Source organism: Stegodyphus dumicola, chromosome 5 (genome assembly GCF_044657685.1).
Source record: "Stegodyphus dumicola isolate Sdum_Otavi_A_Nest chromosome 5, ASM4465768v1".
Lineage (NCBI taxonomy): Eukaryota > Metazoa > Arthropoda > Arachnida > Araneae > Eresidae > Stegodyphus > Stegodyphus dumicola.
In genome coordinates, this window is record NC_140772.1 from 165,844,699 (window position 1) to 165,868,287 (window position 23,589).

The window sequence follows — 23,589 nt, forward strand, 5'->3', positions numbered from 1 at the left end:
CGCACCACATTGTCAATCACTGAATTTGCATAATTCCAGCACTGACGTGTGCTATGAAGGGCAATTTTATGTTCAGTTGTATTTAATTAGCATAAATAATTACAGCACTGGGCATTGGTTGCAACATTAACTTAAAGAGCATATTTTTTTTCATTATCCTTTAATTTTGATGAGCATTGTATATTTGCCACTGTTATTTTAGGTAACGATTACTGTATAATTGGACTATGTTTTTACAAATTATGTTATGCATACACAGATTTTTTTAACGAGTAATACGTAGACATTTATAGAAATACATTCTTAGTTCACAGGGGCAATTTGCCCAGAATTGCTATTAATGTTGTTTTGGCATTTTGTATTGGTTCACTATAAATGGCATTTCACTTTTCAGTTTGTTGCCACCAAATGTGAGAGCCCTGCATTATATTTAAAGAAATTAAATAATGAAGAATCTGCATGAATGTATGTATGCTTCTTGCATTGTGATAAAACAGCTACCTAAAGCCATCCAATTTTGAATAACGTATGTTTCCTCCTGAATATGGGCATGTTGCAGCCCAAATTTGGAATTTGTTTTATTATTTATTTCATATTTTGTAAAACTCTAAGAAATTTTTGATCAACAAACTTAACAATTTCAAAGTGAGCAATGTAAATACTGTATGGGAAAGGGGGGGGGTTATATATATATATATATATATTGTTTTATTTTTTTATCATCTCCACCGTGCAAGACTGTGTATCAGAAATTTTAAAGATATGCTCTTTTTAAATTATTTTGTGATATTGCTGTTGAATTGAATTTTCTGGTTTAAGTGCAAAGAACATGGTATTTAAGAAATAAAGGTAACACACAAAACATTAAGAAACAGCCCTTTGGACTTAATATAAAATCTGAAAGTCTTAAATTTTTTTATTCATAGAATTACTTTATCAGGGCTCACAAAATGTGAGCTATGATAAAGTTATTGTACTAATCCTGACCTTCTTTTTGCACTCTTTGTTATAGAAGGTATAAAAATGTTCCTGCAGTTAATGGTAGTAGTACATAATGTGGATGTCTGTGTGAATACATGTATCGGTATAATGTTGCATGCGGAATCGTTTATTTATAAAGATATTAATTGCTTGACTTTAATAGACTTATCTTTTTATTTGACTAATTTTGTTGATTAACAGTTGTAATTACTTTTGTTATAATTTTTAAAATCCACAATTTAAGTGACTAATTGTGTTATATTGTAATGTGTGGTATAGAAACAAGCACTGCAATTTTAAACTTAATTGCAGTGATACAATTTAATATCTTTAATCATAATGAGTATACAAATCCTAATTTATTTTAATGTACTTCCTTAAACGTGAATTGAAAACTGATACGTATTAAAAAGTTGTTTACTTATGTATCAGTGTAACCATCCTAGCACAGATTGCCAATTTTTTATGGTAGAAAAAGAACGATAATTTGTATTTACAAAAAATTATTTATTACATGCATACTATTTTATACATATTTTATATTTAAGTAGGTATTTATCTAAAAAATATCTGTCAAAAACCTGCTTATGCGCAGGTTTTTATTTCTTTTGTTCTGCTGGATATTTTGTGGTGATTGCATTAAGCATATATCCAAAGCAGTTTTTCCCATTATCCGTTATTTTGTGGGAAAATGCTGTGTTTTGTAGAAAATATTCCATAATTTGTCCCACTACAAAGAAATCCCACAAGTGTATATTTTAAAACTGAGTTTGAGGTAAAAAATACCACTCTTTGTAGATAAAAATATTGGAACTTGAAATACAACAAAAAGAACACACATGAAAATTGTGATATTGCTTTTAAAAACTGAAAAAAATGTTATGTGCATAGTTGCCATAATTCTGAAAATGCCATAATTCTGGCTCATTCTGAAAATTTGATGCCTTCTCCTAAGTGGTTGTGCTAACACATGAGTACTAAAAATTATTAATAACCTTAACAAATATAATTTATTTATCTAAATTTTTACTTTTGGATGCTAAAAACATTCATGTTTTATATGTAATATGCTTTCTAAATATTTAGGTCTTGAAAGCTCTGGAATTTTTGCACAAAAATCATGTAATTCATAGAGATATAAAGAGTGACAATGTTCTTTTGGGAATGGATGGGAGCGTAAAATTGAGTAAGATGAATTTTATTATTTTAGAAATAAGTTAGTTTTAAGTTTTACTTAAATAATAGTGAAGTTTTCTATAATGTTTATGTAAAAACATATAATTTTATTGAAAAATTTACAACAGGAAAAAAAAAAGTGCTGCTGTTATGCTATTATAATATGAAAACATGCCATTTTATAAAAAAATGTACAATACATCCCCCCCAAAAACATATGCTGCTGTTACATAAAGATTTGATGGATATTTAGGAATACCAATTTTGTACGAGTTTTGCTTATGACAATGAAAACAAATTTTGAGTCTTTTAAAAAATAATTAAATTACAATATTTATTTTTAAAAACAATTTTAAAGTTATAAGGTATTTCTCCTGTCTTCATGATGTGGTGATCTGCATGCTGGGCACGTAATCCAGAGGTCCGGGGTTCAATTCCCAATGCAAGCATTGCTCATTTTTTTCACTTCTCCTGCTTCCAAAAAAAATCCTAATGTCTCTACAATCATATTATAGTTTAAGGAATACTATATTCAATTGTAAAAAATTTAAAACTCATGTTAATTAAGTGGATTTTTTCATTTATATATGTATATATTTTTACATGTCTTAAAAAATAATAAATTTATAATTATTTAAAATGCAGATCAATTTTTTTAATTTTGATTGTAGCTTACACTGAAGTGCAAAATTTAATGATGAAATAGGTTTTCGAATGTAACATCATGCAGCAGGGTTCTACATCAACCCAGATCATACCATAAGTTCCCCAAGATGTGAAAGTATGAGACAAGGGACCAAAACCATCCAAACAAGAAGTAAAAAATATAAAAAGGCACTTTATTGGAAAGATAGCTTTGAACGCAACTGAAAATAGAAATGTCCATGTGATAGGTACCTTGCAAGAAAAATATTGTCTTTAAAAGGGAATATGATCACCCAGATTGCTATGTAAAAATTACATCTGTCCATTCTGAGAACAAAGTTCTCATGGAGGTATTGAAGTATCATTGCCCATTCTTCTTGTAGTGCCAATTTCAGCTGCAAAATCATTCCATTCTTCTTGTAGTGCCAATTTCAGCTGCAAAATCATTGCTAGCAGCTGGTCACATGCTACCAAGTGTCTTCCAACAAGATCCCATATGAATTAGATCCAAGGGCCTTGCAGTTCAATTCATACACTGAATATCTTCACTCTTCAAAAGCTTTGCGACAGCTACTGTATGATGTTATGTAGAATTGTTGTTCATGAAGAGGAAATCTGCAGGACCTCTGAACAGCTGCACATAAGGCAAGAGAACCTAGGTATAATAGCGGACACAAGTGATTGAAAGTACGAAACTTTGGAAACGTGGAGCAGAATGGCTATCAAGTGTAATACCACTCAAAACGAGAAATCCAGCACTTTCAAAACAGTCTCTTTTGATTATATCTCAGAGAGGTGAATTGCATGTTCCTTTCTCTCTCCAGATGTGTACACATCCAGTATTGCTCATCAGACTAAATTGGCCCTCATTCATAAAAGAGAATTCTGCCCCACTCCTGTTATCCAGTTCTTGTGTTTGCATCATTGAAACTGATGTCTTTGATAAGCTGGTGTTAATGCTACACACCGTACTTGCTGTTATGCATATAGACCATATTTGTGACCCTCATAGCCTTGGCAATATCTCCTGCTGTCTGCTGCCTCTTTTCGCCAGTAGAACAATATATCGGTCACCTGCTGCCAATGTTGCTCATAGATGATAACTGGTGACCACTCAAACATGTGTTCCTGCTGTTTGAAATGTGCTCCAGGCTCATGAAACGATGCTGTGAGCAATCCCAAACCCCTCTGCTACACTTCAACCTTCTTCCAACTTTCTAACACTAAGACCTTTGGGTAAATTCATTCTGATATGTTGTTTGTATTGTCTGTTGGCCATATCACACGGCATTGACAACTTGACACCGTTTAAATCATTATACACCATGAAATAACTTTAACTGAATTTTTGACTTCTTGACTGTTCTTGCGCAACAACCCTTTCAACACTTCTCACTTTTAGGTCATATGCCATATACATATATGCATGCCCTACTCTGCTGGTCTCAAGTCTATTTCCTAATTAGTCTTTTGGTTTTTTCTGTTACTTTGTTCCATTATTATGCTGCTGTGTCACAAGCAGTGACATTAGAAGAGTTCCTATTATAAATGATTACAAAGATGTAGTGTGTGCGCCAAGAAACTGAACGAAAAACACACAACTGAGGTGTGTGTGGCAAGAAAAGTTTGCAGTGAAGGAGAGTGAGTAAGAGGCCATCAAGTATACTGCCTGTTTGGAATACTGAGTGACCTGCAATTTCCACTGTGATTAAGTAGCTGTGACGTGGAATGCAAAGTCGGAGGAAGAAACCCTGTGTAACCCAGTCTTCTAGCTGAAATAAAAGAATTACAGTTCATTTCAACGTGGTGTAATGTCATTTTTTCTAACCAGCACCTACAAGGAAACACCATGTTTTTGGTTTTTTTCAGCTATCATAAACATGAATCAGGAAGATAAAGAGATATTAAAATTGCAAATAATGAAATATAGAGGTAAAGTTAATATATAGAAACTGTAGACTTGAGTGTTTAGAGAAGTCTAATGTATTTAGTAGTGAACTAAAGGAAATTTTTAATCAGTTACACATAAAGTGAGAGGGAAATGTATATTGAGGAACAGTTTAGCATTCAAGAAAGTCTAGATGATGTATCTTAAAATCTGAGCCCCTTAAGTTGGGTTTGAAATCAGAGAGAAAACATCTTTCGAAAATGTTAAACTCCCAAAATTAAACTTGCTGACATTTAGTGGAAATTTGCAAGAGTGGGTGCATAGTAATTTCAAGCTATCAAATGCTAAAAAATTATAGTATTTAAAATCTTCATTAAAAGGTCATGCATTATCTTAAAGATAAATAATCATTAATTGTGGAGGCAGTAGCAATAACAGATAACAATATATCATAGCGTGAGAATGATTGAAGGACCATTACTCATAAGCATGAGTTAATATTTCCACAAATTAAAAGATTATTTTCATTACCTTCAATTCAGAATGAATCAGCTTCAGCAGTTCTAAGCTTAGTGGATGCAGTGAATGAAGTTGTTCATGGTTTGGGGCTACAAGGGACTACAAGAGAAGAGAGAGAACTTCTCTTTGATGATACATTATTGGTTTATGTTATTTTGCAAAAATTAGGTTCATCAACTAAATTCTGGGGAAAGAAAGTTTAAAAAAAAAAAAGGAAATTCCAAAATTAAGTGAATTGATTGAATTTCTAAAACACGGTGTGAGGACATTACAAAATAATCTAGTGCCATTCAGAAAGGGTTACAAGACTAAAACAAAATAAATACTTTTATAACAAATGCTAAGTGTATCTACTGTCAAGAAGATCACAGTTTTAAAGTGCCCAAAATTCTTTCAGCTAGATGTGTAAAAGAGAACTGAATGTGTAAATGTAATAATTGTTTCAATTGTCTTTCAAACTGTAAAAGTATACATCAATGTAAACATTGTGTATACATCAATGTAAACAATGTGGAAAACCTCATTACAGCATAATACATATAGAGAAGTTAAACAGACCATTATACTAATCTTTTCCTTCTATACAAGCCAATCTATTTATTCCTAAAAGTCATAGGTTTCTATATAATTTATATATATATATATAAGTAAGTTTCTATATACCTCATCATGTTGTTTTAAATGAGTCATCTGAGAGTAGTGCTTGATGCAAGTGCAAAGTCATCATCAGGTGTTTTGCTTAATGGCACATTAATGGTTGGTCCAAAAACCCAAGATGATCTAATTAATATTCTTTTGAGATTCAGATATCATCATATTAGAATAACTGCTGACAGAGAAAATGTGTAGACAAGTAGAAATTGAGCCTATGTGTAGAGAATTTCAAATAATATATTGGAGAGATAATTCAAAGCAGTATGTGCAAGTTTTTTGGATGAACACTGTAATGTATGGAACTGCTTTTGAGGTACACTTAGCAATAACAGCATTGAAGCAAAAAGCAATTGATGAAAGTGAGAATTTCTCTAAAATCACCAACATAGTGTGAAGAGATTTTGATGTAGATGATGTGTTGATAGATACTGGTAATGTTCAAGAGGTTTCTGAGCTAGTAATTAAAATGAGCCAAATGCTTAGAAAAGGAGGGTTTGAGTTCCAACAAGTGGTCTACCAACAAAAGATGAGTGCTAGAAAATGCGAACATAAAGTGTTTGATTAAGAATAACCTCATATGATTGTGGAAAACGCTATAAAATTTCTTGGCCTGCAGTGGGATCCTAATAAAGATGAATTTTTCTGTAATTTTGTGATGTTGAATTGTCAACAAATTCAAACAAAACAAATTATATTATCATTAATAGAAAAACTGTTCTATCCTTTGGGTTCAATTTCACCTTTTGTCATATCAACGAAAATTCTTATGAACGTTGAAAATTTAAATTTGCCTGGGATGATCCTGTTCTGGAAGAGATTGAAAAAAAGTAGAAGACTATGTGTAAAGAAATTCAACACTTAAATTTAATTCGCATTCCAAGAAATGTTCTGTGAAAGGTTATGGTGCAGTTAATTATGTCAGGTCTTCTAATCACTCAACTGTTCATAAAAATCATACTCGTTAATCCGTGATAGCAAAAACTCAAGTTGGTCTTATTAAACCAATTTCAATTCCAAGATTGGAATTCTGTGCTGCTGTTTTGTTAAGGCACTTGAATACAAGCAGTTAAAACTTCATTAAAAGTGGAAGTTAATTCTGTACATGTATAGAGTGATTCAAGTATTATATTATCCTGGCTAATGCCTGAACCTAACCAGTGGCAATCGTTTGTAACACATAGAGTGTCAGAGATTCAGACTACTGTTCCAGTGGAAACTTGGAATCACATTCAAGGAAAGGCGAACCCAGCTGACTATGCATCATGTATACTTTATCTGAATGATTTGTTAGTTCATAAACTTTGGTGGAATGGCCTAGTGTGTTTAAAACTCATGAGAAACTCCATTTTGTCAAAAAGTTCCAATTGTGAGGAAACTTTGAAAGAATGGAAATACTCTTCATGTGCGGTTGAAGTAGGCATAGAAAAGTTACCAGTGATTTTAGAGATCTCATTTTTCGTAAAATTGCAGAGAGTGATCGTATGGTATCTGAAATTTATCAACAATGCCAAATTGCTATTGGTGAGAAAAATTTTAGGATTCCTAATTTTGAAAAAGTTGGAATATAGCTGTGTTAGACAATTTTAAGCGATAAGTTTTCCTTCCGAGCTTAAAAGTATTAAAGCAGAAAAACTATTATCTACAAATTCTTGCATTCTTAATTTATACCCTTTTTTAGATAACAATGTTGTTTTGAGAGTTGGTGGTAGGTTACAAAACACCAACCTAAAATTCTGCCAGAAGCATCCAGCTATTTTAATGTAATAATCATGTTCCAACAAAAGATATGTGCAGTATTTACCTAGGAAATATTTGCATGTTGGAACTCGAACATTGCTATATCGTATTCGGCAAGTCTTTTGGCCATTAAATGGTATATCACTATGTAGAAAGGTTGTGCATGAATGTATTTCTTGTTTCAAAGCCAAACCAATTTGCACAAATCAATTTTTAGGTACCTTACCACAAGAGTGAATCAAAATTATGCATTCAGCTGTACAGGTATTGTTTTTTGCTATACTTTCTCTATCAGATACAAGCATCAGAGAAAAATTGTGTGTAGTAAAATTTACATTTGTATTTTCATTTGTTTCATAACTCGTCCAATACATTTAGAATTAGTTGCAGATCTTGCATCTGAATTGTTTATTGCTACTTTGAAAAGATTCTTTTCTAGATGTGGTAAAATTAGCAATTTATTTAGTGATAATGCTAAAACATTTATTGGAGCTGGCAATGAAATAAAGAGGTTTTACAGTATTATTAAAAAGCCAGATTGGATATTAATGGGATATGTAGCTATGTAAGGTATTGAATGAAATTTTATTCCTCCCCGATCCCCAATTTTGGAGGACTGTGGGTAGCAAAATGCAAAATTAACTTCAAAGAGTTCAAAGTAACAAAAGAGTTTGAATAGTAAAAATCAGATTGAAGGAATATGTAACAGTTGTCTTATTTCTCCTCAGTCAACAGATCCATATGATCTCGAAGTGTTAACACCTGCACATTTTTTGATAGGCTGTTCAGCAACAGAAATCCTTGAGAAAGATGTTAGTATTTTGCCAGATAATAGACTTTCCTATTGGCATCATGTAACAAAATTGACTCAACTCATTTGAAAAAAGTGGCCATGTGCATACTTAAACAATTTATAGCAAAGGAGTAAGTGGATGTTCGTTAAGTGAAAATAAGGAATTTGGTTGTCATTAGAGATCCAGTTTTTAGCTGTTTACTGGGAAGAGTGGTGGAATGTCTTTATAGGTGATGACAACAAAATGCGAGTAGTAAATGTGAAGACAAAATATGGCATATTTAAAAGAAGTGTTTCAAAGATTTGCATTTTGAAAATAATATTGAAACATCTCAGCTATAACTGTCAAACTTTCATCTTTGTGTGAAGTCAAACTAGTTGACCTTCGTTTCCTTTTATTAGTTTGACAAGCAAGAAATTTAGCGTCACCAGCACCTTGTGCAACAGGTGCAGATTCGGGTGGTATTACACGATTCGGGCGTCCTCTTTTCTTTAAGGGAACCACTGGAGTTACACGAGCTGAGTTTTGAAACTTATTTCGATCTTGATATGGATTCAAGGCTGAAACATGATACTTACCGAGAATTTTGTCTGGTTCATGAGGATCGGCAATATCATAAGTGGTTGGAGATCTTGTAGTCACTATCACATAAGGACCATCTCTCTTCGGCATGAATTTAGCAGTTTTCTTCAGTGGACCTTTGCTGATTGGGTGGAGGGTCACCTAAAGTTTATCTCCAGGAACGAATTTCAGTGTTTCTCTTCGTTTTCTGTCAGCATAACGTTTCTGTTTATCTTGATGCAATTCGACTCTTTCTCGTACCTGTTGTACATTTCTTGCAAAACGTTTCAAATATGGAGTAATTTCGGGAACAAAATTATCGTTCTCAATTACGGCTTTTATATCATGCTTTACATCATCTAAGGTTCGTAACTCTCATGCAAATTGAAGAAAAGAAGCAGAATGTCCAGTTGAATCACATTTGGCTGTATTCAAAGCAAACATTATTAATGGCAGTTTATCCTTCCATGACTGATGGTCATTACCAACAAGTATTGCTAAACGTGGTTTCAGATCTCTATTCTTCCTTTCAACTGGGTTAGATTGTGGGTGATAGACAGGAGTAAGACTTTGATCAATGTTCAAGATATAGCATAGTTGTTGCATAACAGCACTAGTAAACTGGGTACCATTATCACTTATTATTTTCCTGGGTAACCCAAATCGAAGGGCAACTTCCTCCAAAAGAATAGTGGCTTCCTTTAAAGCAAATAGTTCTGTCCACTTCGTAGCACAGTCCTGCACAATAAAAATCCATTTTTCACCAGATGGTGTTTCAGGAAGGGGACCGAAAAGATCAATTGACAAGGTTTCAAAACGTTGAGCATAGACTGGAATTTGAAGTAAGCCAGATGGCTTTTGATTAGTGGTTTCTCCCCCTACTTTGAAGACAGTGTGATATTTGTTAAGCAATGCATCAGTTGCAAGCCGTTGGGCTGTAGTTAATTGCTGTCCTTCATTTTCTCGTAGTCGGCAGTTGTTTACAACAACTGGGGTTTCTTCCAGTACTTGGGATTGATGAGGTTTCATGAAGCTATATTTTCTTTGAGGTTCATCAGAAAAGTTCCACTTATTTTCAGCAAGATTTAAAACAATTTTAGCTTTTTGAAGAAAGTCAGTTCCTAACAGAGTCGAGTTATTTTTGGTATCAGGCAACACAAGGAGCGGAGTTTTGAACTCTCTGCCTTTGAGAAGAATGATTTGTTCGGTGCGAAGTACCTCTTTTTCAGATACCAAACCATCAGCAAAAGACACCTCTAGTGTTGTCTTTTCAAATACTGCATCTTGTTTTTGCAGAATATGATAGAGGGATTCACTTGCAATTGAGTGACTAGCACCAGTGTCGGCGAAAGCTGTACCGGAAACACCACCAATACTAATTGGAAATACAGCAGTCCGAATGGAAGATGAACAGGATCGGATTTGGATAGTGCCAAAATTTGATGAATTTGAAGTCTTTGGGGGGTTACAGTCTGGATATTTCGACTTGATAAAACCAGTTTTTCCGCACCCATAGCATGTTAAAGGAGGTCGCTTTTCCTCTGTTTGTTGCTGAACACGTTTTGAAAAGGTTTTATGAGTTCCCTGTATGTCACTTGTTCGATTTTCTACTTTGTGTTTGGATGGATTAGTCGGTTTGTAAGAATAGTTCCGCCTGCCAGGAAGTTCAGTTTTATAGTTTGTATTTTTAACACGTACAGCTTCACAATCATCCAATTTCTGTACTAATTCAGATGAATTCTTTATTTTTCCCCAAGTATCAATAATATGCTCCTTAACGTCACTACTGACTCTTCTTTTAAGCTGATCCGTCAGGACCAAGTCTTTGAGTGATTCAAAGTCTGTAACATCGAGACTATGAAGCCACTCTTCGAGATAATTGTTTAATTCGTAAGCAAAATCTTTCCATAAGGACCGAGGGTGTTTTGGTGTGTAGTAAGTTTAATTCGAAATGATTCAGCATTTAATTTGAATCTTTGTAGCAGAATCTTCTTGATGTAAGAATAATCTTCTAATTTGTCTTTTGGTTCTCTTAAAATAATTTGCGAAATGTCTATAGGCAGAAGAGGTAGGAGATGAGTGATGTAATCTATTTGTTTTATATTAACTTTCTCACATTGTCTTTCAAAAATTTTCAGGTAGGTTGCAATGTCAGAAGTTCCTGTAAATTTAGGGATTAGGTGTTGAATATTTGTTCCAATAGCTGCATTTGAAGCAAAGGCGGCATAGTTAGGGTTTGAGCTAGCAGCTGCCAGGTTTAATTTTAAACGTTCCAATTCTAATAAAAGTTCTTGTTCTTTTCTTTGACGTGTTTCCAGATCGTTGCTTTCACGTTGTTTTTGTTGTCTAGTTTTGATTAAAGTTTCCAGAAGATTCCTGGTAAAAACCTCATCATAAGTGTCAGAATTGACAATAAGATCTTTAAGATCTATTACTCGCATAGTGTCGTTTACAGTGAAACCCAGTTCTGCAGTGAGAGTTTTTAAATCCTCTTTTCGTGCTTTGGCAAGGTAAGCCATAATTATATGAGAAGTCAGGGGGGAGGGAAAAGATGAAGTTGAATTTGTTGTTATTTCAATTTTATTCACAATACAGTATTTTAGAATTAATAATTATATCTTTAAGTAAAATGTATATACCCCTATTATACAGCATGTATGAATGTAAACAATGTTACTCGTACATTTATATACCACTATTAAACAGTATTTATAAATGTAAACAATAATACTCACAAAGTTTATTATTTCGGAGTCGTAAAAATATCATAAAATGCCCTCATAAATTCAACTTGTATCAAGAAAATAACATATAATAAATTGCTCAAAAATTGTTTACTACTTAGCAAAACATACATAAATGTCTTACCATAAGCTTTTATATTTAAGCTGAATTCTTCGAAATCTTAATCTTAACAAAATATTAAGCTAATTAAGCAACACACACTTAGTAACTCTTTTACTTTAATTAAATAGTCATTTGATTTTATTCATAATTATTTTCTTTTGCTTCAAGAAATATTTTTCAAGACATGCATTCATTAAAGGAAAACAATTGTATTTTGTTAAAGTATTATGCTATAATCATTTTCTCAAAATGTTTGTCGAAAGATAAATCAACAAGTACAATATTTTATTTTATGTAGAATAAAACATTTAATGAGGAACAACAGCACTCAAAGGAAATAAAAATAATAAAAGATTTGAGGTAAGCACATCATAAATCATCGCTAGTCTAAACATTCCGCGGGGGGGGGGGGGGGAACATCTGCTGCTGTAAATCAGAAGCGAAACTAATAAATTCTAATGAACAATGTCCATGAATATATTCAAACTTTAACATCAAAACATGTATTCAGTGAAACAATATTATCCACAAATTAATTTAATACTCGCATTAACATTTTAAAATAACAAATTACAATTCAAGAAATAACGTTTGGTTAACAGAAAGCCTGCTTTCGTTTAATACTCTTATGTAGTATCAATAAATGAGATTTCAATAAAGAATTTACATTTGCATTTTACATTACAGAAGCAGCTTATAATAAATAATCAGTTTAAAAGAACTTTAAACTCAGATTAAACGATAATGAAACGAAACTTATCTTTTCCGTTGAAATTGTCCAGTTGATGATGACAATTTTAATTCCAGAATTTTTTTCCAGAATATTTGACCAGTAGTCCACACCTGAAAAGGAAACTGAGCCGATCTCCAGCAACTAAAAGTTAAATTCGGGAGTAAGAGCTTGTTAAAGCCAAACAGAAATTCTAAACATTTTGTTGTGCCATTTTGGATTCAAATTTAGTTGGGCGCCAATGTGATGTAGCCGTTCCTCAATAGACACTAATGCCGGCTAGCTTTAAAAGGATTTATTAACAGAGCACACAGGAATGGTTACAAACAAAAGAAATATACATAAAAATGAAACAGATACCAAATGGAACATAAAACAGTTGAATAACAGAGACATAGTAAACTAACATCATGGCGGCTGGAGGTCGACTGACGTTTTTTCATATCGCCACGAGATAGCGTTTAAATAAAATAGTTCAGTTACAGTTCATGAGTTCATGGCATGAATAAAATAGTTCAATTACACTTAAATAGGTCTGTTACAGTTTCATATTTTGAATGATTAATTAAATATACCTCTAACTCTTGGTCAAGTTGTATATGCCTCCAAGTCTAACTTATATTCTGCCATGTCTTACATTAGATGAATGTTAAACATTTTGAAACTAAAATGAAAAAAATATTAATGCTGAATATTTGTATGAGCTTGTGGAAAGGTAATTTTTGTTTCTAATCAATAAAATATACAAAGCTTTTATTTTGGCCTTTTTTTTTTTTAATTTTCCTTTTTTAATAAATGTCATTTCACAAATATTTATTTTGCAGATGCATTACTTTATTCTTTATAGAATGCCATTATTCTAATCGGAATTTTGATTTATTAAATTCTGTCATGCAATGATGTTATGCTTTTAAATGCACTTAATATAAGTTCTATTTCTTCTGATATATAGTGGATGCTCATTAATTCGAATTCGGTTAGTTGAAACCTTAGCTTAATTCAAACTAATCCAGAGGCCCCAAAAAACTTGTTTTGGAAGTAATGTTAAAAATATTTCAGTAATTCGAACTAAATTTTTATCACTTCAGTTAATTTGAACTAAAATTTGACAAAAAAAAAAAAAAAAAAAAGAAAAAGAAAAAAGAAAAGAAAAAATTTCCTCATTTAACAGAGAAAATACATGCTGCATTTATTATTTAGTATGTCAAAATCATCTGTATTTTTTCTGTACTTCTGTTCTGTGTAAAGAGGCACATGCTGCGTTCCTAGACTATTGCATTTTCACTAAATGTTAAAGGTAATTGTCTTACTGTCCACCTCTTATCAGTGCTTAATGGGCAAAGCTCCCAGGCCTAACCTGTTTCCTTCGATTCATTCAGAACCCTTTATGAATGGGTCAGGGTATTTGAGAATCATTTGTTATCAATTTTCTTAGAATTTCAGAAAAACCAGTCTACTACAGAACCTAGAGAGCTGCATACCTGCAGTGCAGAGAAGTTAATGTGCTCTAGTTTTTCTTCCTCAGTGTGTGATGTGAATGTATAAAAATTCAGGATGTCTGCACTTGAAAAGTACGAAACTTAAAGAATGCAGAGAATGGCAAATGTAAAACAAAATTAGCAGCTGACTATGGAATTAAAAAACATACTTTGTCAGCTTAACTAAAAAACAAGGAATCAATTTTAGATGTTATGGGAAAAGTCTAAATTTGCTAGAGGAAGAAAATGCTTGAGAAATGCATCCCAAGAAGATCTAAAAAAAAAAACTCTACTGCTATTGTTCTAGGAGAGGAGGCTAGATCTTGAAATTTTTCGATAAATGAACCCCTGTTTCAAAAACAAAGGCTGATGAATTTGCAAGTTGAATGGGTTACTGAAGATTTTAAATGCAGTAATGGATGGCTTTTTTGATTAAAGTCAAGACCTTAGTATTTCTTACCAAACTGTATGTGGCCAAAGCTGTAATGTAAACAAAGATGCATGCACTAATTTCGGTAGGAAACTGCCAGGGCTTTTCTCTACTTACCTGCCAAAAGATATTTTTAATGCGGACAAAACTGCATTTTTTTAAAATAAACTCTTGCCAGAGAAGACATTACATTTTAAAAGGGATGCGTGTGTAGAAAGTAAAAGCAATAAACAAAGGATTGCAGCTTTAGTTTGTGCTAATATGGATCAAAAAGCATAAATTATTAGTGATTGGAAAGTCCAAGAATCCATTGTGTTTTAAAGGAATTCACACACTGCCAGTTGATTATGTATCCAATACAAAAGCATGGATGACACGAGAAATCTTCAGTAACTGGTTAAAAGGAATAGATAAGCAGTTTTTTGAAGGGAAAACATAAAGTTCTCATATTTGTGGATAACACAACCTGCTACAATAGCCTTCCAGTTGTGAGTTCCATACAGCTAACACAGCTAAAAACAACTGTGAAGCTACAACCAATGAATCAAAGAATTATCCAGAATCTTAAAACAAATTATCATAAGAGACTCTTAAACAAATAATTTTTCTTTAGATTATGGTGAAAACTATGTCATTACTCTGCTGACTGCTATGAATGATCTATATGCACGCATGGGATGCTGTCAAAGAAAACATAATTAGTAGTTGCTTTCATCATGCTAAATTCATGCACACCAAAGAGAACAAGTCATATCAAAGAATAAGAGACCTATTTATCAAGCCATAATGGACTCTATAAAAACTCTGGAAGCATTTATTCAGATTGATCCTTCCTTCAAAAATAAATTGAAATGTTTATTTCAAATCAAATAGCTGGCTGAAAAATGTAGGCATAATAAAGAAAAGCAGGCATCCATTTTACAGTTTTTCTCAAAAGTGTAATTTATATTTTTAATTAAAGTTTACTTTCTGCTGTATAGCTTCTGCTTCATTTTAAGATTAAGGTAAGTCTTTATTGTTTTATAATATGTTTATTTTTAGGTAGCATAGTAAAATATATTTTCTGGGGTTCAACATACTAAGAGATTTTTCTTTTCTGTACAAAAAGAAATTAGAGTATTTATGTAAGCTTATAGTAAGAAAAGGAATATGATATTAAACTAATTTTACTTTTTTTCAACTAATGCTTTAAGTATTGGTCACTGATTTAATTGTGCATATATAACTGCAACATTCCTTGAACTACATCCTGTTAAAGAGAAATTATAATATGTATGAAAGTGTTTACTATCTGTTTTGTCTGTTTTACAATTTGAAAACAAATTGTGGTCATTTTTTTTAAAGCGGATTTTGGTTTCTGTGCCCAAATATCACCTGAACAAAGTAAGCGGAACACCATGGTGGGCACTCCATACTGGATGGCTCCAGAGGTTGTTACCAAGAAACAGTATGGGCCAAAAGTGGATATATGGTCTTTGGGTATTATGGCGATTGAAATGATAGAAGGCGAGCCTCCTTATTTGAATGAAAATCCACTACGAGTGAGTACTAATTTCTTACTTTTTAATATTTAATTAAATTTAGTTTGCATTAATAATTAATTTCAAAGATATTTGAAGACTTAAAAAAATGTTGTTCAACATTTCATTTCATAATTATTGAAATTTTTTTCAGGCCTTATACCTGATTGCCACAAATGGCAGGCCTGACATTAAAGATAAAGAAAAACTGTCTGCTACTTTTCAGGATTTTCTTGATAAGTGCCTAGAAGTAGATGTTGATAAAAGGTATTCCGCATCTTCCCTTCTTAAGGTAAGACTGGGAGTAGAAGTGTATATTTAATTTAAATATACTTTTTTTTTTTTTTTGAAAAAGTGCTGTAATTATGACACTAGTGTCAATAATGTCTATTCAATCATTACTTTGTCATATCATCACTTTTAGCATAATGAATAATCTTTCTGTTACAAATTGCGAGGTGTCGGAATCCAAAAAAATTCCCTTTTCTGTTTTCTTAAGTTGTCATACTCTTCAGATCATTTTGAGACGGGTATACGTTTATGCATTTTTTGCAGCAATTTGACTTTCTAATGGACATCAAAACATGCTTTCTCCTTGTAGCTTGCAAAGTTAGAAATTCTTTTTGACATAATTGAAAGTTCAAACTTTAATTTTCATAAAATTGCTGTAATAACAGCCTGAAAAAATAATAAGCTGGATCAAATCAGAAAGTTAAGGAACAGCAGAATCTGCTATATTAGCTACAGTTCCTAGGAATCAGTAAATTATAATTTTTAACCTGGCATGAGATGGGCGACAAAAGGCACTTTTATCTCACTCTGAGACAATTAAGCCTGAATTAGGTGACCAGAAAAATGCTCACAGGAAAAAAGCCCACATAGAAATAAGCCCCATGGGCAAATGCTCGCATTAACCTTTTCTAGGGCGGCATATGAAAACTAGTAAAATTTTGCACATATACTGTAATATTTTATACCACTGCCCTTGTATGAATTTTTTTTTTCCTGTTACTGTCAATAGTTAATTTTTGCTCACATGGACAAATGCTCACATTAACCTTTTCTGGGGCCGCATATAAAATAATGAAATCTCTAGTAAAATTTTGCATGTACTGTAATATTTTATACCACTGCCCTTGCAAGAATTTTTTTTTTTTTTTTCTTGTAACTGCCAATGGTGACCGAAAAAATGCCCACAGGGAAAATGCTCACAGAATAATGCGAGCATTATTTTGTAAGCATTTTGCCTGTGGGCATTTTTCTGGTCACCACAATAACTAAACAACTGCAAGTAGGAGCTCTCTCTGGTCTTATATAGTTGTTCGATGTTATGCAAATTGTATTTCTTTCTTTGTACCGAGGAGCGGCGCAGACGCAAATTTGTTAGGTTTTTAAAGCTCGCAGTTAGAGCTTCGAGGTTGCTGTGAATTACTGGAGTTTCAACTAAGCGGAGGTTTTTCTGAGTTTGTGTTGGTAAGCCGCCACTGAAGTCGGAGTTTGTGTGGTCTTCGCCGTTCCTCTTCGCCTAACTTACTATTTGAAAGTCAATAAAGAAGTTTCGGTCAACGTTAGGAGTCTGAGGTTTTTTGAGTTCTATACTGAAGTAATATCAAGTTAATTTACAGTCCACTATATTTAAACAACGGAATGTACATGTTTTATGGTCCGTCGGCTACGGAGTCACAGTAAATTTGGTGAGTCAGTGTGTTTTTTTATCTTTCTTATTAAATAATGGAATTTACAACGCTTAAGACTAAAAAGCGTGTAGCTAAAGCTAAGTTAAGTAAACTGAAAGAGAAAATTACCGTGACTTACGATTCTGCTGATGTTGATCAGTTAGAACTTTTTAAATCTAGATTAAATGACTTAATGACCGAACTTTCGGATATTTTTAGTAACATATATGTAGTGTGTGAAGAAAAAGATATTGATGTATTTATAGAAGAACAACAGGTCATACAAGATACTGTTGATGAGTTAATTTTAATGCTAACCAGAGTTAAGAATGTTAAAGATATTAGTGTGGAAACTAAATCTTGTGAAATAGCGAGTATACGCTTACCTAAGCTAACTCTTCCTGTATTTAGTGGCAGTACTGAAGAATGGTTATCATTTTCTGATTTATTTAAAACGGCGATAGTGGATAATGACTGTTTATCAGGTGCACAAAAGCTACAATATTTAAAGTGTTCTTTAAAAGGAGATGCTCTGCGGATTGTTCAAGCTTTAACTATTTGTGACAGGAATTTCGAAATAGCGTGGCATTTATTGTGTCAAAGATTTTCACATAAGAGAGAATTACTTTCATCGTTATTAAAGAAAATCTTGTATTTATCAAATTTACAATCTGAAATTCCTAGTCAGATATTAGCGTTAGTAGACACTGTAAGAGAGTGTGTATGTTCGTTTGAAAATCTAGGATTCAAAGTGGAGCAATTCGCGGATACTATTTTAATGTTAATAGTACAGTTTAAATTGGATTCTTCGACGAGAGGATGGTGGGAAAGAACATTACAGAGTGAGGAAATACCAACACTTAATAATCTGCTAGAGTTCTTGAAATCTCATGCCAGAACCTTGCAAGCAGGTAAAACGCAAGGTGTTAAAAAACAAGTTACAAAAGACAAATTAACTTCATTGGCTTCAGAGATTCGCGTGCAGTGTACGTATTGTAAGGCCGGTCATTCAGTTTTTAAATGTAATAAGTTTTTAAATCTGAATGTTCAGGAACGCGTTAATTTTGTCAAGAGAAATAATGTTTGTTTTAATTGTTTGGTTTCAAACCATAAAGCTTTCGAGTGTAGAAGTACACATAAATGTAAAAAGTGCTTTAAAAATCATCACACACTACTGCATTTCGAAAGGTTCAAAATGAACCAAAGGCACTTAAAGGAGTTTCGAACAGTTCGAATGAATTATCAGTGACAGCTAAGCCATTTTTCCCTGGGCCAGAACCTCGCGCTCAATCGGCTGGGTCAGGAGAGAATATCGCAAGTTCTAGTCCAGTAATTAAATCTTGTGTTTCAGACTTTAATTTTCAGAGTGAAGTTTTATTATGTACGGCTGTTATTAAAGTGTTAGATTCATTGGGTGAATACCAATTGTGTAGAGCCCTCCTTGACCCTGGCAGTCAAGCAAGCCTGATTTCAGAAGATTGTGTACAGCAAGAAGAAATGCCAAAGTTTTTATTTCATGTTTAGTGTCTTTGGATACGAAAACTAATGGGATTACGGAAATAAACTTCGTTCCGCATTTTCCGGCGAAAGTGTCATTTAAAACACCAGTATTTATCATCAATAGAATTATTGGAACTTTGCCGCATTTTACATTGGATAAGAAGTACGTTGAGGAATATAATGATTTAATGTTAGCAGATCCAACATTTTACAAAAGTGGGCCTGTTGATATACTTTTAGGCGTAGATATTGCCTTACCTCTTTTAAAGGGAGAAATAATTAAATGCGAAGAAGGTAAACCGGTAGCTTCTCGTTCTGAACTAGGATGGATTATTTCAGGTAGTGTGAATAATTCAACAGAAATTAATCCTACTATCTATGTTAATAATATACAAGTGGAAACTGATCAGATGCTGTCTGACTTTTGGAAATCGGATGCTGTACCTACGTTTGACATGCTTACTAAATCAGAGAGAGCACGTGAAGATTATTTCAAATCTACATATACGAGAGAGGAAAGTGGGGTATATACTGTGAAATTACCGTTTCACTCTCCGCCTTCTCAGCTTGGAGATTCCGGACAATTAGCTATGTGTAGATTCCAATCTTTAGAAAATTCACTTCTAAAAAGGCCTCAGATATATGAACAGTATAAGGATTTCATGAGGGAATACCTTGAGCTGAGACATATGGAGGGAGTGCCTGAGGGAGAGATTCTTATTGACTCTACGTATTACATGCCTCATCATGCCGTATTAAAGGAATCAAGTACTACGACTAAACTGAGAGTTGTTTTCGATGCTTCAGCTAAAACGACATCGGGTCTTTCATTGAATGATATTTTGATGGTTGGGCCAAGAGTTCAGCAAGAGCTGTTTCCAATTCTTCTACGGTTTAGAACTCACAAAATTGCAGTATGTGCCGATGTAGAGAAGATGTTCAGACAAATTCGTGTCCACCCAGAAGATACAAATTGGCAACGAATGCTTTGGAGGGATAGTCCTAGTGAGCCCTTGAGTACATTTAGATTAGTGACAGTTACATATGGGACTGCCTGTGCACCATATTTGTCTACTAGAGTAATGAAACAACTTGCATTAGATGAACAAGTGAGATTTCCTTTAGCATCAAAAATTGCCCTTCGTGATTTTTATGTTGATGATTTGCTTTCAGGGGCACAAAGTGAAGAGGAAGCGAATGTTCTAGTTCAGCAGTTGAATGAAATGATGAAAAGGGGTGGATTTCGCTTAAGGAAGTGGATTTCAAACAGTTCAGCTATTTTAGAGAAAATTCCCCAGTGCTTACGAGAATCCAGTATTTCTCTTGAAATAAATAGTGACAAGAAAGTAAAAGTATTGGGAATTAATTGGAACAACTCTAGTGATACGTTTCATTTTTCGGTATGCATAAGTGATAAAGAGTTTACTAAGAGGACTATTTTGTCAGAAGTAGCCAAAATCTTTGATCCAATGGGATGGTTAGCGCCAACAATAATATACGCGAAAATATTATTACAAGAGTTATGGAACTTACAGCTGGGTTGGGATGAACTCGTTGATAAGAGATTAAGTAGGAAATGGAAGCGTTTCTATCTAGAATTGCCCTTACTTTCAAGCTTACAATTTTCGAGGTATGTCTTGAGTCTGAAGGCAGTAGTTATAGAAATCCATGCTTTCTGCGACGCTTCAGAAAAGGCTTATTGTGCAGTCATCTATCTCCGTACAATCGACCTTGATTCGTCAGTCAAAGTCAGCCTTCTGACATCGAAAACCAGAGTAGCGCCCTTAAAAAACAAAGTCTCTTCCAAGACTAGAGTTGTGTGCTGCGTTACTTTTAACCAACCTCTTACGTGCAGTATTATCATGCATAGAACTGCCTATTAACAATATTTACGCATGGACCGACTCGCGGGTTACATTGGCATGGGTCTCGTCCGAACCTCGCCGTTGGCTACCTTTTGTGGCAAATCGAGTTGCAAAAATCCAGGAAGCTGTTCCAGGTATTCAATGGAATTATGTTGCTGGGAAAGAAAATCCTGCAGACTGTGGGACCAGAGGTTTTATTCCATCAGAATTCCTACAATGTGAGTTATGGATGAAGGGACCGCAGTGGTTAAACGAATCCCTAATTCATGTACAGCAAAATTCAAGTGTAGAATTAGAGGGTGAAGTTATGTTGAAGGAATTGAAAAAGAGTTTCAGTTCAAATGCTTCCAAATTTGAAGAGCCTAGTGTGTTTTCAAGATTTTCGTCATGGTTAAAGTTATGTCGGGTTTTAGCGTGGTGTTTAAGATTTAGAAATAATTGTAGCAAGTTACCTACAGAGCATATAAAGGGTTATTTATCTACTGAAGAATTCTGTGAAGTTACTTCTATGATTGTTAGGATTGTGCAAAGAGCCGAATTTCCAGAAGAATTATTCTGTTTAGAATCTGGTAAACCCTTGAAGACATCAAGTAAATTACTGTCTTTAAGTCCTTTCTTGGATTCTGCGGGAGTAATGCGTGTAGGCGGAAGGCTCAGAAACTCTGCAGTTTCAAATAATCAGAAACATCCTATGATTTTACCTAAGAATCACAATATTACGCGTTTAATTATTAAGCATTATCATGACACGTATCTTCACGCAGGATTTTCCTGTGAGCACTATTCTATGAGCATTATTCCTGTGGGCTTTTTTTTCTTAGAACCCCTGAATTATATTAGTTTAGTTATTTATTATACTTATGTCTATTTCTTGCACATGCTTAATAGGCTTATCTGAATCCTGAATGAATAAATTTCCACATGTATTTAAGGTTTATCGAGGGCAGCCGCTGGATATCTTACCGCCTCATTCAGTCTCTGCGGATCCTATATTTTGCTCCCAAGTGCCTCCCTAAGTTCTAAATTTTGGGTCCGTAGTGCTTTCCTGTAATTCTAAAAAATTTTGTCATCTCTTAATTTTGTTGCTCGGTGGTTCTCTAAATTCCAAAAGTTTTGTCTTCACTAAATTCTGCCACCCGGTGCGGTCATATGAGCTTTGTCGCCGGTTCTGAGTTTATGTGAATAATAAATTAGTTATTAATTCAAATAGCACTAAATGTAATCTTTTGGCCTATGAGTATCATTAATAAAATCTTTTTATTTTTAGCAAATGGAAAGAAATTGTTGTTAAATTTTTCTTAGTCAACACTTCTTAGCACATTAAACTTAAATCTGTAATCATTGCCAAGCATAATGTCAATGTAAAAGGTTACTACACTCTTTGTTATTCAATTACTAATATAAAAAGATGTTTAGGCATTGCCTGCATGAGTCATTACTCAAGTTATCATGTGTTCATATACAATAAATAATGATTTGCCAGGTTGGCGTCAGGGATTATTAGCAGGGGTAAAATCAACCTGCTATTTACTGCTAGGTACTTTATTTAGTAGCGAAGTGAATTTAAGAATCGGGACCATTCATATGTTTTACTATGGGGGTGAAAAATTAAATACTCATATGTAAAGCACCCCCCCCCATCCGCAGAAAAAACATCCTTTAAAAAAATGGTTGTTGTTGGCTTTGAGGTTCGTATATTAGATCATTCCGGATATTAGACGTCCGGATCTCAAACTTTGTACTGTAATAATTTTCTTGTATTGGGAGATTTTAACTGTGGAGTCAGGAGTATTAAAAACAAGGGAAATTTTAACTTTTGATTTCAGTTTACAGAATAATTTGATTCTCTATAAAGACTTCAATTTGTTGCCTACTTTTGTATCTTCAGCTGGGAAGAGTTGGATAGATTTAATTTTAGGGTGCTGTGGAATTAATAGTTGACAAGGAGTCATTGAGCAATCATAAATGCGTTTCCCCTAATTAATTTGAATATGTGTATGGAATATGATGAAGAAATCAGATTTTTATGTGATATACAAAGAGTCAAGAGATATGTTAATGGTTTAAGGATTTTATTCCTTTAAAGGATTTCAGAAAAGAGCTGATAAATATTTCAGAGAAAGTTGAGCTTGGATGACTTTGTTATTAAATAGGAAAATATATTAGTTGATAAAGCAAATATTGTCCTAAGACTTAAGAGGAAAGTTTTATTCTGTAGTGGACACTGGAACTAGAAATTAAGATGTTTTTAACTGTATTTTTGTTTTAATCTGTGTTGGGTGTGCTGCGCTAACCATAAGACTGATTGTTATCATTCAGGAGGGTTGCAGCACACTTGCATATTATATTACATTTCAGGATTTCTTCAGAAGTTGCACAGTTTTTTAATTTAACTATGGTTTGATTTTTTAAAAAAGATAAAAAAATTTAAAGTGAATGCTCTCACCTTCCTTTAGGAGGCAGTCTGCCCTTTTTGCCAGCAACTTGTTTCGTGGATGTGCTAAGATTTTTGATTTTGCCTTGGTGGCATCTGCGGGCCTACATATAGTGGAGAAAAGTCATTATGAATTCTGTGCTCTGCTCAGTGC

General features: G+C 33.4%; 1 protein-coding gene across 5 annotated transcripts in view; it reads left to right on the plus strand.

The window, feature by feature from the left end:
* Positions 1-23,589, plus strand: part of LOC118195132 (serine/threonine-protein kinase PAK 2-like) — a 119,205-nt gene that overhangs the window by 89,709 nt on the left and 5,907 nt on the right. For all 5 annotated transcript variants that reach the window (XM_085817339.1, XM_085817338.1, XM_085817340.1 and 2 more), the window contains 3 exons: positions 2,068-2,167; positions 15,785-15,981; positions 16,115-16,252. In XM_085817339.1, the coding sequence (XP_085673465.1) occupies positions 2,068-2,167; positions 15,785-15,981; positions 16,115-16,252 (435 nt within the window). The remainder of the gene's footprint in view (positions 1-2,067; positions 2,168-15,784; positions 15,982-16,114; positions 16,253-23,589) is intronic.